At 46.8% G+C, this 19,420-nt stretch overlaps 1 protein-coding gene across 2 annotated transcripts in view; it reads right to left on the bottom strand.

The window, feature by feature from the left end:
* LOC146007443 (NACHT, LRR and PYD domains-containing protein 3-like) overlaps positions 1-19,420 on the bottom strand; it is a 253,821-nt gene that overhangs the window by 128,362 nt on the left and 106,039 nt on the right. For both annotated transcript variants that reach the window (XM_083145793.1, XM_083145792.1), the window contains one exon: positions 13,804-15,550. In XM_083145793.1, coding sequence (XP_083001919.1) covers positions 13,804-15,550 — 1,747 coding nt within the window. The remainder of the gene's footprint in view (positions 1-13,803; positions 15,551-19,420) is intronic.

A 19,420-nucleotide genomic window follows, 5' to 3' on the forward strand; every position in this document is an offset into this window, starting at 1 on the left:
ATACCAAGATAACATATCACACTGTGTAACTACCACCGGTGCAGCTACTATGGGGCCCATGCTGCTTCCAGGGCCTGCAGCTCCCCCTGCACAGAACACAGACACAGCCCTTACTGTAAGTAATGAGAGCATAAGGCATATACCAAGATAACATATCACACTGTGTAACTACCACCGGTGCAGCTACTATGGGGCCCATGCTGCTTCCAGGGCCTGCAGCTCCCCCTGCACAGAACACAGACACAGCACTTACTGTAAGTAATGAGAGCATAAGGCATATACCAAGATAACATATCACACTGTGTAACTACCACCGGTGCAGCTACTATGGGGCCCATGCTGCTTCCAGGGCCTGCAGCTCCCCCTGCACAGAACACAGACACAGCGCTTACTGTAAGTAATGAGAGCATAAGGCATATACCCAGCTAACATATCACACTGTGTAACTACCACCGGTGCAGCTACTATGGGGCCCATGCTGCTTCCAGCACCCGCAGCTCCCCCTGCACAGAACACAGACACAGGGCTTACTGTAAGTAATGAGAGCATAAGGCATATACCCAGCTAACATATCACACTGTGTAACTACCACCGGTGCAGCTACTATGGGGCCCATGCTGCTTCCAGGGCCCACAGCTCCCCCTGCACAGAACACAGACACAGCACTTTAAAGGAGCGAACGGCGAATAGCCAGGAGAGACCATAAACTATTAAGTCTGGGCTACCAAAGGCCATGATGTGCTCCCATTGTCTAGCTGTTATCAGGATGGGGGCAGGGAGGTAGCAGGAACTGAATAGGGGGAAGGAAAGAGAGAAGCAGGTAATAGGCGCCTCCCCATGGGAGTAGACCCATACTTAAGGACAGGACAGGTATGGGGGAGGATCAGAGAGAGCAAGAGGGCACGCAGTAAGGATTGATCAGAGAGAGCAAGAGGGCATGCAGTAAGGATTGAGCAGAGAGAGCAAGAGGGCACGCAGTAAGGATTGATCAGAGAGAGCAAGAGGGCATGCAGTAAGGATTGATCAGAGAGAGCAAGAGGGTATGCAGTAAGGATTGAGCAGAGAGAGCAAGAGGGCATGCAGTAAGGATTGAGCAGAGAGAGCAAGAGGGTATGCAGTAAGGATTGAGCAGAGAGAGCAAGAGGGCATGCAGTAAGGATTGAGCAGAGAGAGCAAGAGGGCACGCAGTAAGGATTGATCAGAGAGAGCAAGAGGGCATGCAGTAAGGATTGAGCAGAGAGAGCAAGAGGGCACGCAGTAAGGATTGATCAGAGAGAGCAAGAGGGCATGCAGTAAGGATTGATCAGAGAGAGCAAGAGGGCATGCAGTAAGGATTGAGCAGAGAGAGCAAGAGGGCATGCAGTAAGGATTGATCAGAGAGAGCAAGAGGGCATGCAGTAAGGATTGAGCAGAGAGAGCAAGAGGGCATGCAGTAAGGATTGAGCAGAGAGAGCAAGAGGGCACGCAGTAAGGATGTTCTTTATCCAGCAAGAGGGCACGCAGTAAGGATTGTCTTTATCCAGCAAGAGGGTATGCAGTAAGGATTGATCAGAGAGAGCAAGAGGGCACGCAGTAAGGATTGTCTTTATCCAGCAAGAACATCCAGAATCCCAGATAGTGAACCAGAAATATTAGGATAAGTATCTGGGGTTAGTTATTTGGGGTATATCTGGGGATATTTATTTGCAATTGTATTCCTTCTTATTCTTTTACTTAATTCCATATTAGGCACCCTGCTACCCTGCTACAAACTCCCAATGTCTCTGTAATTTTATGAATTCAATCTTTAATGCAGCAAGAATTTTATCACATGTTTATATTATGCCGGGTAACTTTCCCCTAAGGAATAAACGCACCTAAATCAATGCACAGTAGTTTAAGGCCAAACAATTAGTACTTATGGATTTGTTATTATACTTGCTGCAGCCTTTAGAAAAACAGCAAAGAATTAGGCCCAAAGAATTCAGGCAAGTTGCAAACAATGTCCCCTTTCCCCCCTCCCCCTAATTAAATTACTGAGGGCTTATTTACATAGCATAGCATGCAGATATCATGACAATACCTTCACCTACCCCGCCCACCAGGCAGAGCAAACATTGGCTGCCCAGCAATGTAAACCATATTATTATCATAGTATTATTTATAAGGCGCCACAAGTGTTTTGCAGCGCCGTACAAACATGAAATGTATGATTACTAGAGATGTGCACCGGCCACTTTTCAGGTTTTGGGTTTTGGGTTCTGATTACCTTGAGGTTTTGGGTTCTAATGGGTTTTGGCAAAACACCTCCTAAGTGTTTTGTGTTTGGATTTTTTGGGTTTTGGGTTCTGATTTTTTTGTTAAAAAGCATAAAAACTGCTAAAATCGCAGAATTTGGGTGTTTTTTTTGCTCCTACGCTATATTAACCTCAATAACATTCATTTCCACTCATTTACAGTCTATTCTGAACAGCTCACACCTTACAATATTGTTTTTAGGACAAAAGGTTGCACCGAGGTAGCTGGATAACTATGCTAAGCCACACAAGTGTGCGGCCCAAACACGTGGCTCATGTAAGAGTGGCACTGCAGCGGAGTTATGTCACAGAACAGCGCCACTGGAGTGCAATTAATATATGTCAGTGGGTATGCACCAGCAGGCAGTTATACAGATACATCAGTATTAGGCAGTGAGCCCCAGACCACAAAGGTAGAGATATACGGCAGTATTTAATTATTTATTAGGCAGTGAGCCCCAGACCAGACGGTATATACGGCAGTATAGCCAGTGAGCCCCAGATCACAAAGGTAGAGATATACGGCAGTATTTAATTATTTATTAGCCAGTGAGCCCCAGACCAGATGGTATATACGGCAGTATAGCCAGTGAGCCCCAGATCACAAAGGTAGAGATATACGGCAGTATTTAATTATTTATTAGGCAGGCAATATTTAATTATTTATTAGCCAGTAAGCCCCAGACCACACAGGTAACTAGATAAGATATAGGGCATTATTATTTATTAGGCTGTGAGCCCCAGACCACAGACCACCAGACTGGCAGATTCAGTGCAGGCAGCAGTGCAGCACCAGTGGACTATATATAGCCAGTGACAACAGCAGCAAGATACAATATTTATTTTGTGGATAGTTACACTGGTAGGTAACACAACAAGTGGCGTCAGCAAACCGGAGTTATTTACTGCGATATATGTAACGGCAGCGGTGGCAGCAAACTGGATACCCAGATATCAGCTGGTTGTCACTAGCCAGTGACAACAGCAGCAAGATACAATATTTATTTTGTGGATACACTGGTAGGTAACACAACAAGTGGCGTCAGCAAACCGGAGTTATTTACTGCGATATATGTAACGGCAGCGGTGGCAGCAAACTGGATACCCAGATATCAGCTGGTTGTTGTCACTAGCCAGTGACAACAGCAGCAAGATACAAAAGTGGATACACTGGTAGGTAACACAACAAGTGGCGTCAGCAAACCACAGTTAAAAATTTAATTACTGAGTCTGCGATATCTAACGGCAGCCAGTGGTGTCAGCAACAACAACAACTTAATTATTTTTTTTTATATTTTTATATATTTTTAATTTTTTTTTTATTTTTTTTTATATACTCTGAGAGGTAGGTACAAGGTAGTGGCACTGGCAACAACAGAGGTGACTGCCTGGTAGGTGTTTACAACCATATAACAGGTAGCCAGGCAGCACAAAAACCCTCTCTGGCAGCACAATAAAAATTATTAAACCCCCCTCTGTCTGTAGTATTCTGTAGCAGGCTAGCAGCAGCAGTGACACAATTAGAGATGAGCAGGCTATAGCAATATAGAAAGAAAACCCCCTCTGCGGCAGTACAATAAACCCCCCTCTGTCTGTAGTATTCTGTAGCAGCAGCAGTGACACAAATTACAGATGAGCAGGCTACAGCAATATAGAAAAAAAAATCACTCTCCAGCAGCACAATAAAAATGATTAAACCCCCTCTGTACTTGCAGCTCTTTAGCAGCAAGCAGCACAGTGACACACACAACGCTCCAGCAAACCCCCTCACGGAGCAATAAATAAAACCCCCCTCTCTGGCAGCACTGCTGCCTGCTCTGCGTCGCCCCACAGAATGAAGATGGCGGCGGCGGGTCCCGGCTTTTATGTAATCCGGATCTCGCGAGAATCCGACGTCACCAATGTGACGTCGGGCCTCGATTTCGGCTCCGGGCCTGCGCGGGAGTCCGCGGACGTCCTGGATCCGGATTCGGATTCAGGACGTCCGTGCGGATCCGGATCTCGGAGATCCGGACCCGCTCATCACTAATGATTACAGAGCTGAGTTATTTCAGATCACATGTATAGGGGAATTACATAGTTTTAAGTAACATAATATAATATTGTGCAGGATATGGCAAAGCATAAGTTTAGATAGGCAGAATGCAAATATGGGAACACATGGTTTTGTTTTTGAAGTTAATATAATGCAATATAAGGCAAGAAAATTCATTATGTGGTGCAATTTTCAGCGTGCAAGGCATCATAGGGGTATAATAGACAGTATTACAAAGATGTTGATGATTGGAGGAATGATAAATGGTAACAGGTTACATTAAGCTGCAGTCAGTAATATAATATGGTGTCACATACAAATTAGTAAATTCATTGTTACATGCGTGTATGTACAATAAGAACAGTAGTACAGGAGATTAATAAGTGAATTCATTACGGTTGTGCAGAAGCATTTTACTTCATATTAGACTTTTATATCTTTGGCAGATCCAAACTTACTGTTATTTCATGAAAAGCGCTGGGTTAATCTGCTGCTGTATACAAAATCTGTTGCTGTTTAGAATTTTGTTAAGTCAATTAATGTATAAGAAGTAATGAATATAATTAGGGCACAGGGGTGGAACCATAGTTCTCACAGCAACTAAGTTTGTAAGTTAAGTTTTTAAGGGGTACATGCTTGGCCTTAGCGGGGAAGTAATACTGCTGACGCTGGGTGCAAAGTAGATGGGCCCTTTTAACAGATTATACATTAAAAAATAAATAAATAAATGGGTGCACACATAACTGCACAGTACAGGTAACCGCTCAGTGCACGTTAGATTGCCAATTAGGCGGAATGTGATGGAAATTCGGAAAAGGAATAAGCAAAGCAGAATAATCACAGTAAAATGAAAGTCATTTTGTGTAACATGGGTGGTAAACAGCTTAGTGAAATGTCCAAGGCCAACGGGGCTTCATGGGATGTTACAAATTTCCATGGGGGTAGCTATTCAGTCACTTGTATACGGATAGAGGCAGGGTAGGAAAGGGAAAAAGGAGAATGCATGGAGGTGGCATTATAGGATTATTGCTCAGGTTTGGGAGACTGCATGCTGCAACGTATTTACACACAGAACAAACTAACATGCTTTATGTCACCTCGCAGTGCAACCCTTCCTCTTCCACATGCAGATGCCTAATGATCGGAGGAGGTGGGCAGGCTGATGACCCTGACGGACGCTGAGCTACGGCAATGCCGAAAGCGTAGTATGCAAACGGACTCTTTCTTGACAGGAATGAGTTCTAGTGTGGTGGCAAAATGATGGTATAACCAGGTTCCAATGGCCCATACATTGTATGTGCATAAAGTATTGTATTGCCATAGCGAAGAAAGCATTAGTGACAGCGGCACGGAGCAGCTGCCGGTCAGTCGGAGACGTGTTAGCGCAGGGAGTCCAAAGCGCATGCCGAAAGGCCAGGTCATGGGAAATTCAGGCTCATCCAACACCTGTCATTCCCAGCAGGAAAATCAGTGAACGATGCCTTGGAAAAGCAACAGTGCAGCGTCGCTTACCCGTCTTTTCAAGAGGCGCTCAGTATAGTGCGCAGCTGCGGGGTACGGGCCCAATTGGGGAAGATATCGAATCAGCATTTAGGCTCCTCCCCCTTCACCCATATAGTCACGGATTCATGGGACTAAAGTTCAAGGGCAGTTATTATGTGGATCTATGCTTACCCATGGATGGCGCCAATTTTGAAAAATTCAGCACGTTCCTGCACTGGTGCGTTGAGGTGGGGACAGGCTGCAGGACATTTGCACACCATCTGGAGGACTTTCTAAGGGTCAGCCAGGCGAACACTGACACATGCGAGCGTTTGTTAAAATCCATGTAGGCGCTGTTCCACACTTTTGGGGTTCCCATAGCAACGGAGAAAACAGAGGGGCCTATGAACAAACTGCCGTATCTGGGAATAGAAATAGATACCACCGACAGGCTGTGTAGGTTACCAGAGGACAAGGTTGCTGGCATTATGAGGCAGACTGGGGAGCATGCCAGAGCAGACAAGATTACACTAAAACATCTCCAATCATTGCTGGGGTCACTGAATTTCACATGCAGGGTTATCCCAATGAGCAGAATCTTCTGCCGACCAGGGCTGGCAACAGAAATCTTGGGGCCTGGTACACTGATATATCTAGGGGGCCCAATACCCCGCCCCCTTGAGCAGAACATTTGGTACTTGTTTCCTAGAACGGCCACAATCGTGAGTGATCGTGGCTCTTAATTAAGGGACACGATCCTCACGATGTGGCCGATTTTTTACAATTTTTTCCCTTTGATTGACAGAAATCGGGTCAATCGGTCGGTCGCGACCAATTAAAATCGGCCGCGATGCGACCGACCGATTGACCCGATTTTTCCATAGACTTCAATGTTAAAAAATCTTTTAACATTGAAATCGGGAGGATCTTGTCGGTCTTGTGCCATTATAATGGCACAAGATGAGATGGACTTGATTAAGTCCATCTCACATAGGGAAAAATGTTAAAAAAGGTGAAATGGGCCAATATGACCCATTTCACATTTTTTATGTGCCCGCCATGACCCCACGATAGACGTCAACCCGAAGCGTGGCGAGCGCAGCGAGCCCGCGAGGGGCGGCGGTGCGCGTCCTCCGACCTTTTCATTCCCCTACTATCCACTAGGGCGTGGAGTGAGAATAGAATAGTGTGGCGAGCGCAGCGAGCCACCGAGCCCGAAGCGTGGCGAGCGCAGCGAGCCCCGCGAGGGGACGCGTATACCTGTGAAGTTAGACGCGTCCCCTCGCGGGGCTCGCTGTGCTCGCCACGCTTCGGGCTCGGTGGCTCGCTGCGCTCGCCACACTATTCTATTCTCACTCCACGCCCTAGTGGATAGTAGGGGAATGAAAAGGTCGGAGGACGCGCACCGCCGCCCCTCGCGGGCTCGCTGCGCTCGCCACGCTTCGGGTTGACGTCTATCGTGGGGTCTAGCCCACTTAGTAACATTTGGGGGGGCAATTGAAAATAATCAGGTGAAAAAAAAAAAAAATCGGGTGAAAAATCGGTCGGTCGGATCGGTCGCATCGTATGCGACCAAATCGCATGCGATGCGATCGATCCGATTTTTTATCTTACGACCACAACGATCTAAATCGTTGTGGCCGTGCTAGGAAACAAGTACCGAACATTTTTAGTATTATGCATATTAAACATGTTTTTTATTGTTACAAAGGAAATAGAATTAATATTCACTAATATCGGAGTGAGGTTCCAGTCAAGTACCCAGGAATCCAGGCAGGTGCCTTTTAAACCATTGCTAGGCACTGCACTGACACAGCCATGCTTATAGCCCCCGAGTCCCTCAGAACCTTGGGGTCCCTCACAAGCTTGAGACCCGGTACAAGTGACCCCCCCCCCCTGTCGCCTGCCCTGCTGCCGACAACTGGAAAGGGCCACAGCAGGGGTAAGAAAGCCGCATCATCCGATTAAGCTGACAACAGAAATCAGAGAAGGCATGTTGATGTGGGAAACATTTCTAAGGGAATTTAATGGTATTCGCATCTCTCCGGCACCGCCTGAGGCTGCAGCTGTACACCAATGCAGCAGGGTCTTGTGGTTTTGGGGCATATCTCGTGGGGGAATGGTGCGCATCCCAGTGGCCGCAGAGCTGGGTCGGAGCAGGGCTGACAAGGAACATGCTGCCGCTAGAGCTGTTCCCGATCAGAGTGGTGTTGGAGTTGTGGGGTAACAGGTTAGCCAACAAGGAAATAACCTTCTGGTGTGACAACATGGGGGTGGTTCAAGCAGTCAACAGGCAGAGTGCCTTCTCCCCACTAGCGATCAACCTGATAAGGCATTTGGTATTGGTTTTCCTGCGGCACAACATTAACTTTCGCGCCAAGCACGTCCCAGGGGTAGATAACATCAGAGCGGATGCCTACTCAAGGGGAAAGTTGGAAGCCTTTAGGGAAGCGGCATCACATGCGCAGCTGCAAGGTTTAACATGTCCACCGCATTTATGGAAGGTTGTCAAGATGGCGTGAACAAGCTGGTGAAAGACTCGTTAGCGCCTGTGTCAGGGAGAAGCTGCAGCTCATGGCGGCAGTAAAGGGCGCATGCAAAGAGCTTGTTAAGGCAGTGATGCTCAGAGAGGCATTCGCAACACCCTTCAGGAACAGGGGTCTCCAGCGGTCTGTTTTCTTTACAGGAGGAAAATGGGGACTCCCAGTACAGGGTCCAAGGGTGAGATACGGTGGGGAAGCAGTTCAGTTCAGGAGCAGAGACGAGCGTGCAGATGGTTACATGTAGGTTCTAGATTAATAGGGCGAGGGAAGGTCACGGTGAGGTGGCGGGCTATGGTTCTAGGAACCTAGCGTTGGCGGAAGTACTGCGGGCCAGCCAAAGTTTGGCGCCAGGAAACGGAGGCACCCCAGAAGAGGGGGTGCAAGATCCAAGGCCTGGCGTCGAGGGGGGCAATTGGGGGGCCCCGGGCGGGTACAGGTTTCAGTTGCGAGAAGGGGCCCCCCTCCCCGGGCGGCTTGATTCAGTTACGTTGGAGGGCTGGTGGACCGCAGTGCTATCTTTGCCACCTAAGCGAGTAAGATTATATTTGTAATCTGATTAATAAATGTGACCTTTAATTCGCCAAAATAAATGACTCAGTTTGATTATTCCAGGTGAAGGGAAAAGGGAGGGGCGGTTTCAATGGTGGGTTCCTTAGTCTGTTAGGGTTAAAAGAATGGCGGGAGCATCAGACGCTCAGAGGTTTAAAAGGAGCGAACGGCGAATAGCCAGGAGAGACCATAAACTATTAAGTCTGGGCTACCAAAGGCCATGATGTGCTCCCATTGTCTAGCTGTTATCAGGATGGGGGCAGGGAGGTAGCAGGAACTGAATAGGGGGAAGGAAAGAGAAGCAGGTAATAGGCGCCTCCCCATGGGAGTAGACCCATACTTAAGGACAGGACAGGTATGGGGGAGGATCAGAGAGAGCAAGAGGGCACGCAGGAAGGATTGTCCCACCCACCCACCCTTGGACGAAGAAGGAGCAACATCCAAACAGCATCTAGTTACAGCAGAGATAGTCTTAACAGAAACGGAAGTACTGCGGGCCAGCCAAAGTTTGGCGCCAGGAAACGGAGGCACCCCAGAAGAGGGGGTGCAAGATCCAAGGCCTGGCACCGGAGGGGGCAATTGGGGGACCCTGGGCGGTGCTAGATACAGCAGAGATTGTCTTAACAGAGGCGGAAGTACTGCGGGCCAGCCAAAGTTTGGCGCCAGGAAACGGAGGCACCCCAGAAGAGGGGGTGCAAGATCCAAGGCCTGGCGTCGAGGGGGGCAATTGGGGGGCCCCGGGCGGGTACAGGTTTCAGTTGCGAGAAGGGGCCCCCCTCCCCGGGCGGCTTGATTCAGTTACGTTGGAGGGCTGGTGGACCGCAGTGCTATCTTTGCCACCTAAGCGAGTAAGATTATATTTGTAATCTGATTAATAAATGTGACCTTTAATTCGCCAAAATAAATGACTCAGTTTGATTATTCCAGGTGAAGGGAAAAGGGAGGGGCGGTTTCAATGGTGGGTTCCTTAGTCTGTTAGGGTTAAAAGAATGGCGGGAGCATCAGACGCTCAGAGGTTTATGAGAGCATAAGGCATATACCCAGATAACATATCACACTGTGCAACTACCACCGGTGCAGCTACTATGGGGCCCATGCTGCTTCCAGCACCCGCAGCTCCCCCTGCACAGAACACAGACACAGCGCTTACTGTAAGTAATGAGAGCATAAGGCATATACCCAGATAACATATCACACTGTGTAACTACCACCGGTGCAGCTACTATGGGGCCCATGCTGCTTCCAGTGCCCACAGCTCCACCTGCACAGAACACAGACACAGCACTTACTGTAAGTACTGAGAGCATAAGGCATATACCCAGATAACATATCACACTGTGTAACTACCACCGGTGCAGCTCCTATGGGGCCCATGCTGCTTCCAGGGCCCGCAGCTCCCCCTGCACAGAACACAGACACAGCACTTACTGTAAGTACTGAGAGCATAAGGCATATACCCAGATAACATATCACACTGTGTAACTATCACCGGTGCAGCTACTATGGGGCCCATGCTGCTTCCAGGGCCCACTGCTCCACCTGCACAGAACACAGACACAGCACTTACTGTAAGTACTGAGAGCATAAGGCATATACCCAGCTAACATATCACACTGTGTAACTACCACCGGTGCAGCTACTATGGGGCCCATGCTGCTTCCAGGGCCCACAGCTCCCCCTGCACAGAACACAGACACAGCACTTACTGTAAGTAATGAGAGCATAAGGCATATACCCAGATAACATATCACACTGTGTAACTACCACCGGTGCAGCTACTATGGGGCCCATACTGCTTCCAGGGCCCACAGCTCCCCCTGCACAGAACACAGACACAGCGCTTACTGTAAGTACTGAGAGCATAAGGCATATACCCAGATAACATATCACACTGTGTAACTACCACCGGTGCAGCTACTATGGGGCCCATACTGCTTCCAGGGCCCACAGCTCCCCCTGCACAGAACACAGACACAGCGCTTACTGTAAGTACTGAGAGCATAAGGCATATACCCAGATAACATATCACACTGTGTAACTACCACCGGTGCAGCTACTATGGGGCCCATGCTGCTTCCAGGGCCCACAGCTCCTCCTGCACAGAACACAGACACAGCGCTTACTGTAAGTACTGAGAGCATAAGGCATATACCCAGATAACATATCACACTGTGTAACTACCACCGGTGCAGCTACTATGGGGCCCATGCTGCTTCCAGGGCCCACAGCTCCCCCTGCACAGAACACAGACACAGCGATTACTGTAAGTACTGAGAGCATAAGGCATATACCCAGATAACATATCACACTGTGTAACTACCACCGGTGCAGCTACTAAGGGGCCCATGCTGCTTCCAGGGCCCACAGCTCCTCCTGCACAGAACACAGACACAGCACTTACTGTAAGTAATGAGAGCATAAGGCATATACCCAGATAATATATCACACTGTGTAACTACCACCGGTGCAGATACTATGGGGCTCATGCTGCTTCCAGGGCCCGCAGCTCCCCCTGCACAGAACACAGACACAGCACTTACTGTAAGTAATGAGATTATAAGGCATATACCCAGATAACATATCACACTGTGTAACTACCACCGGTGCAGCTACTATGGGGCCCATGCTGCTTCCAGGGCCCGCAGCTCCCCCTGCACAGAACACAGACACATCGCTTACTGTAAGTAATGAGAGCATAAGGCATATACCCAGATAACATATCACACTGTGTAACTACCACCGGTGCAGCTACTATGGGGCCCATGCTGCTTCCAGGGCCCACAGCTCCCCCTGCACAGAACACAGACACAGCACTTACTGTAAGTAATGAGAGCATAAGGCATATACCCAGATAACATATCACACTGTGTAACTACCACTGGTGCAATTACTATGGGGCCCATGCTGCTTCCAGGGCCCACAGCTCCCCCTGCACAGAACACAGACACAGCGCTTACTGTAAGTAATGAGAGCATAAGGCATATACCCAGCTAACATATCACACTGTGTAACTACCACCGGTGCAGCTACTATGGGGCCCATGCTGCTTCCAGGGCCCACAGCTCCCCCTGCACAGAACACAGACACAGCGCTTACTGTAAGTAATGAGAGCATAAGGCATATACCCAGAGAACATATCACACTGTATAACTACCACCGGTGCAGCTACTATGGGGCCCATGCTGCTTCCAGGGCCCGCAGCTCCCCCTGCACAGAACACAGACACAGCGCTTACTGTAAGTAATGAGAGCATAAGGCATATACCCAGATAACATATCACACTGTGTAACTACCACCGGTGCAGCTACTATGGGGCCCATGCTGCTTCCAGGGCCCACAGCTCCTCCTGCACAGAACACAGACACAGCGCTTACTGTAAGTACTGAAAGCATAAGGCATATACCCAGCTAACATATCACACTGTGTAACTACCACCGGTGCAGCTACTATGGGGCCCATGCTGCTTCCAGGGCCCACAGCTCCCCCTGCACAGAACACAGACACAGCACTTACTGTAAGTAATGAGAGCATAAGGCATATACCCAGATACCATATCACACTGTGTAACTACCACCGGTGCATCTACTATGGGGCCCATGCTGCTTCCAGGGCCCACAGCTCCCCCTGCACAGAACACAGACACAGCACTTACTGTAAGTACTGAGAGCATAAGGCATATACCCAGATAACATATCACACTGTGTAACTACCACCGGTGCAGCTACTATGGGGCCCATGCTGCTTCCAGGGCCCACAGCTCCCCCTGCACAGAACACAGACACAGCACTTACTGTAAGTAATGAGAGCATAAGGCATATACCCAGATACCATATCACACTGTGTAACTACCACCGGTGCATCTACTATGGGGCCCATGCTGCTTCCAGGGCCCACAGCTCCCCCTGCACAGAACACAGACACAGCACTTACTGTAAGTACTGAGAGCATAAGGCATATACCCAGATAACATATCACACTGTGTAACTACCACCGGTGCAGCTACTATGGGGCCCATGCTGCTTCCAGCATGGCATGCGGTACATGCTAAGTGGGGTCCGTGTTAGAAGGAATGCATGTAGGAAAATGATATTGGGCCGTATTCTAGTTCACTCTTTCTGACAAAATCCTTCTTAGATGGACAAAACCATATGCACTGCAGGTGGGGAAGATGTAACTTGTGCAGAGAGAATTAGATTTGAGTGGGGTTTTACTTCAAAGTGAGATCTATATTGCAGTGTAAAAAAGAAAGCAGCCAGTATTCACCCTGCACAGAAACAAAATAACTCACCCAAATCTAATTCTCATTGCACATTTTACATCTGCCCCCCTGCAGTGCACATGGTTTTGTCCATCTAAGAAGGATTTTGTCAGAAAGAGTGAACTAGAATAACCCCCATTGTTCTTGTATTCTGCCAATTCTCATTTTATTGAGTGATGCTGCTAAAGATCTCCAGCCAGCGGTGGCTGCAGAGGTGGGGTGTCAGCCCAGACCAGAGTTCAAATAGGGGAGTCACACCAACTGCTACCAACTGTCATCCAAACCTGACTAACTGTCAGTGAATGTGTCATTCCCTACCGTGTCCTCTCAGTGTACAAAGTAAAGTTACATAACAAAAATTAAATTAGGCTTAAACCTTTGATTTGCTACCAGAACATCTGCAGGTCATACATAAACACACACACACACACACACACACACACACACACACAGAGAGACATGCACACACACACACACAGACATGCACACACACACACACACACACACACATAGACATGCACACACTCATAGACATGCACGCACACACACACACACACACATAGACATGCACACACACACATAGACATGCACGCACACACACACACACATAGACACACATATACACACTCACAAATTCTTAGTAATGTGTGAAATACGTACCAAAGCTGTGAACACTTATACAGTGCATTAGATAGAGCACTCCGAGCCTTCTGTCCTATTGTATAGCCACTAAAGGAGACTTTATGCTGTATTGTACTTCTCTCCAAGCAGTAGGCCACAGCCCGGGAATCAATGTTCTCACTCCCTTCTGTATAACCACGGCCTGTAATGTATATTGCAGGAAAGTGAGACATCATTCTCCTCACAAAGTCCTCATCCTGTGTCTCATACAGGCAGCTCAGCGTCTCATTACGGCAGCTCAGTCTCTCATTATGGTTGTATGGTGACTCTCTCTTCAGCCATTCCTCCAAGACAGGTTTTTCTGTCAAGTAAAGATCACAGCCAATGACTCTCTGAGTCTCCTCAATCTGTGCTTCATTAGAAAGACCAAATAAGAATCTTACAGTTAGTTTTAGATGTGGGCGATGTTCTGATGCTGTCAGTAAATGTTTCACTTTAGTTTTGAGTATATTCCTCATAAACCAGTTCAGGAAGTTGGGGAAATATCGCTTTTCAGATGTATCATCCAGGACATAGTATAGAGCAGCAAAGAACTCCTGCACACTCAGATGGATGAAGCTGTAGCAGGTGCGGGTGTCATCGTCCCTATAGAAGATGTTCTCACTCAGAAACACAGACTCCAGCTCTGACATAGAGAGCCCATGTCTTACAAGATCTGATTCTTCAAATAGAATTCTCTGGTCCCAAACTCCTTCCTTGGCCAAAGCACACAGCTTCTGTATACATGTGCTTATAGGCCGGGCCGAGTCCCTTCCATGATGCTTTATTAAACTCTTCAGGTACAGCAGGTAAATGGATGTGGCTGTCTTGCATTTAATCACAGATAATCCCTGTTTTATTAGCGGTCTCATTACAGTACATACAATCCAGCATATTACAGGGATAACACACATGGTGTACACATAGTCATTGTCCTTTATTGCACTGAGAGCCAGATCTGCTTGTTCTCTGGTGTCAAAAAAACGATAGAAATATTCCTCACGGTCCTCCCCTGTAAAGCCCAGAATCTCCACATATCGAAGACATTTAACAGAGTCCACCAGCTGCACCAGTGAGAGTGGTCTTGTGGTGAGGATGACGGAGCTGTCTCTGAGCAGGGTCTTCTTACACAAACTCTGTAGAAGGATTTCTTGTGAGACCTCCTGAAATGGATCTTTACAACCCTCAGTGCGATTCATTGGTGACCATTTGAATTCATCCAAACCATCAACAATAAAAAGTATTTCTTTAGAAGTAAGGAAGACTGATTCCAACAGATCAGGAGGACAGTCACAATATTTGGATAAATACCCAGCCAGGCTTATGTTAACAGTGATGGTGTTGACTTCTCTACAGCTTATGTAGAACACAAGCTGGAACTGGTCCTTATACAGATCCCCGGAGGCCCAGTCCAGCATGATCTTCTGGGAGGTCATAGTCTTTCCTATCCCGGCAGGTCCCTGTAACACCACAGTCCTGGAAATAATTCCATCATCATCAGGGTCAAACAGAGCCGATATAGTGATTGGGGAATACGTATCTGATGATCTGTCTGCCATAACCTGTAGATGTCTCTGTCCTGAAGCCATTATCTCATGTTGTCTCTCATCCTCATCCCGATGTTTCTTGATCAGTAGAAGACTGGTGTAGTCTTTCTTCATATTCAGACCTTGCCCTAATCTTTTATCATGATGATTAATAACACGGTATTTCTCGGTCATCTGCTCCATGTACTGTAATCTGCAGCCTGTACAGGATGATAAAGTATATATGAATAATACAGTAAGTACTTTGACGTGCACAACAGAAATGACAGCTCAGTGAGGCTTTATCTGCCAGGTACAGTCTATGAGAACACTGGTTGTTCTATAAACCAAGAAATGCAATGTACAGAATATATTCCCAATAATGCAGAGATAAATAGATACATGTGTTACTAGAATGACTCAGAGGAACAACAACTAACATTAATTGTGTATAATGATCTTTGTTTACAATTGATCCCTGTGCATTCTGCATGTAAATTAGAAGTGAAGATACTGTGACTGGTACTGGGTCCAGGGTCGGTGCAAGGTTCATGGGTGCCCTAGATGTTACATCTCACCCTACTGACCCTGTTCTCTCTATAGGGTCAGGAACAGAGATGCCGGGTATAGTGGTGGTATGGGGTGGGGGCAGTAGACAATACTTCCAAGGAGTGTGGAGGAAATGAGGAGGCAATAGAATGGTGTAATGATAGTTTGCTAGAAAGTCTGAGTACAGAGAATGTTTCTTAAGAATGGGTGCCATAATGATGTGTCTGATGGAAGAAGGGGCTGTTAGACTGTAAGCTCTGTGTATCAGGGACTACATCTGCTCTGCACTGTACTGTGGGACATGCTGCCACTATATAAGTATATAATAATTGTATCAGCAGTTAGATGCCTTCCTGTTAGCAGACCAGACTATCTCAGTACCGGAAACACCACGGCCTGTCTGAGCATTACTCCTGCTGATGTCTGTACTGTTAATAGCGATAGAATATGACCAAAGAAACAATAAGTGAAAAGCGCCGGTTACGTATTGTGTCCGTAACCTGCGTACCCTTTATACCTAACTACGTGCGAACAAAACGTAGCACAGCGTAGCGTACCTTTATTGTGTATTATACACCCAAGAACCAATACCTTAATAAGAGATCCCTTCGCAGTAATTTGTCTCTAATCTGCGAATATACCTTTATGGACAGTGTTCGTAATATATCTTTGTCGCTAAATGCGAATAACAGACACAAACCACAGTATAGAAGTATGGAGATAAGAACTCCGTAAAAAGGTTGTATTTAAGTCCCTAATGGACAAAAGGGGGTTACAGGAATAGAAAATACAGGTTTAACAGGTAATACAATAGACTAACAATGAATATCTATGTCAGGCTCTGCTAGGGGGAAGGAAACAGATACAAGACACAATCAGCCAACAATACAATAAGGATAAATACCGTTAATGCAACCGTTACCGTCTCATCAAATATGCGAAGCGCAGTCCGGTCAGAGCTCGCTATCGTTCAGGGATGAACTATAGCCCGGTGGAAAGTCAGGGAAAGGTAGATGTGCCGAAGTGACCGGGCAGCCCTGGGTCACCTATCTTATAGGGTCAGAAGGGGGAGGTCAAAGGCCATTCCCATTGGTCAGAGATCGTATGTCAGGTCCACTGTGATTGGGGGGTAAGATGATACAACTGGTTTGACTAGGTGCAGGGGAGTGAACTTTAAGAGTCCTTTGTTTGATGGTTTCGGCGTCAGCAGTGATAAGAACCAGTTTCATCCAGATTCCTTTGTTACATACTTTCAACAGAAACTGTCTCTGGAATATTGATTATGTCCATAACTATCGGGCCGTGTCTATTGCGAAATATTCGCAATGACCGGAATACTACGCATAAGAAACGGAACGGAACGGTACTAAACATGATACAGACAGATGTATGCAGGGCTAACTAAGCTATGTGTGGCGTTCTAAACCTTTAACTACATTTTACTTAGTGTCAGTATGTATTTATGAATTTATGTGTGATAGTATGGCTACTCTTCTGGTCCACTTTGTCACACATACTCGGGTATGGAAACTTTATTTGCGCAACTCTGCGAACCAAAATGGCGGCCATACTATCCTAAAATGGCGTGTGTACAACTAGACTTCCACAGTCCACCCTTTAACAGTAAATATAAAACTGTTACAATACAAAACATTCTATACGACAATACAGAAATTCATAATCCTAACAAAGAAATTGGGATCCATGAAATAAACATATAAGGGGAGTAAACCATCTGATCTTGGCCGATCCAGGATCACGGATAAACGATGGGCCGCATTTATCGAACAATCTACTCAGGGTCACGAAGGATAATGTACAATTTTGGGATAAAAATAAAAACAGGGGTGGTTACACTATATACAATTGTTTTTCAGATATGGCATCCTTTGGTAGGTATTGTTTGTGACAACAGACCCTTGAACTCTTTGTTGTCTCTCTTTTTGGTATGCTTTTAAGTATGATGGTATTATCACTATCAAACATCCGGTCCTGGGTAATGTGTCAAGTTTATAGATTCTACCTGGACCTAAACTGGGACGGGTAACACACTCTCAGAACTCTGTATCGTCCGTCCAATGCCTGGCAGCAGTGTGGCGGCGGTATCCTTGATTTTGAAGATAAGAACGGATAGTGGGGGGGGGGGGGAGACAAGAATAGGACCCACAACAATAGAGAAAACTGAGAAAGGAAAAGATTTTGTTAGTGATCCTTCCAACCTGTTACCAGTGGGGTGTGTCACAGTCCCTTTTGTAGCTTGTACAGGTTGCTTGACCTTAGCTGCTCTCCAGTCCTCCCGAAATGGTGCCTCTTAGCGATTTCTTTCTTTCGCCCTCGAGTGTAAGGACCTTCTGGCTTTTTGTTCCTTTGGCAGTAGGACGAACGTACCCGAATCTCTCTCTTCTGCGACTTTGTTATTGAGGTAGTGCTGGTCAACAAGATTTGGGGTGGTTCTTTCCAAAGGTCTATCAAGCAACCTGTATATGGCAAAGCAGGGGAAACAACAACATCTCCTGGTTCATGGTTATGACAGTTCACAACAGGTGTCAACAAAGTCCTTTTGCTGCAGTTTTCCAGGTGTGGATACATCACTTGCATTTGTGGTCTAGGATCTCCTTGTGGGATTACCATAACCTGTGGCTGCCCGCCAAGCAATGTTTCGATTGGGGACAAATGAGGTGGAGTTCTGAGAGTGATTCTACTACTACAAAAAGAGATTATGGGGTGTACCATCAGTCCCTAAAGGTTCACACATGACTTAAACCTTTCATATATATATACTTGCATACTCAAGGGTGCTTCTGGGCTGCCATATCTATACACACAAACGTCAACACATATATATATATATAAAAAAAATAATAAATAAATAAATAACTAGAATGCTTCTAGAGTGGACTGTACAAAGCCAATTTTGTATTACCTGCAGAGGATCCTGCTGGAGGAGGGATGTGGAGATGGCTCTGTGGGAACAGCCGTTGCAGTTTCTTTCCCCCAGACAAGTAAGGCATGATCCTGTCGTCTTACCTGTCTGTGGGCACACCAGTAATTTCGGACTAATTTTTCCACGTACCTTCCCTGTCAAGACAAGTCAGGCCATGGGCTATCTCTGTCCTGACAGTTTGGCATGTTCTCAGAGTCACTGGTTTTCCTTGTCCATCTTTCTATTCCTGTCCACATCCCTTCGGCTTCCAGACTGCTTCTCCTGCAGGGGACACAAATCTTGTATTTCTATGTGAATACACTGACATTTACAGGGGGAACACAAACATTATCCGCAGAGCGCTTGGCTCACCCAGCTGCCTTGCCAGCATGTCCATTATCAAGTGACACTGAATCCTTATTGAAGATGTGGGCTTTACACTTGATAACAGCCACTCTGTCCGGCAGCTATGTGACTGTCAGGAGTCTTTTAAACTTACAACGCTTGCGCCACTGGAGTGCCAGTTACTGAAACAAAACATCTGAGGCGCCATAGGGCCTAAGATCTTCTGTATTACCCCAAAAAACGTACTTGGAGTCGGCATGAATATTGGCTGTTT

This window comes from Crinia signifera, chromosome 6 (genome assembly GCF_055691185.1).
Source record: "Crinia signifera chromosome 6, ASM5569118v1, whole genome shotgun sequence".
NCBI lineage: Eukaryota > Metazoa > Chordata > Amphibia > Anura > Myobatrachidae > Crinia > Crinia signifera.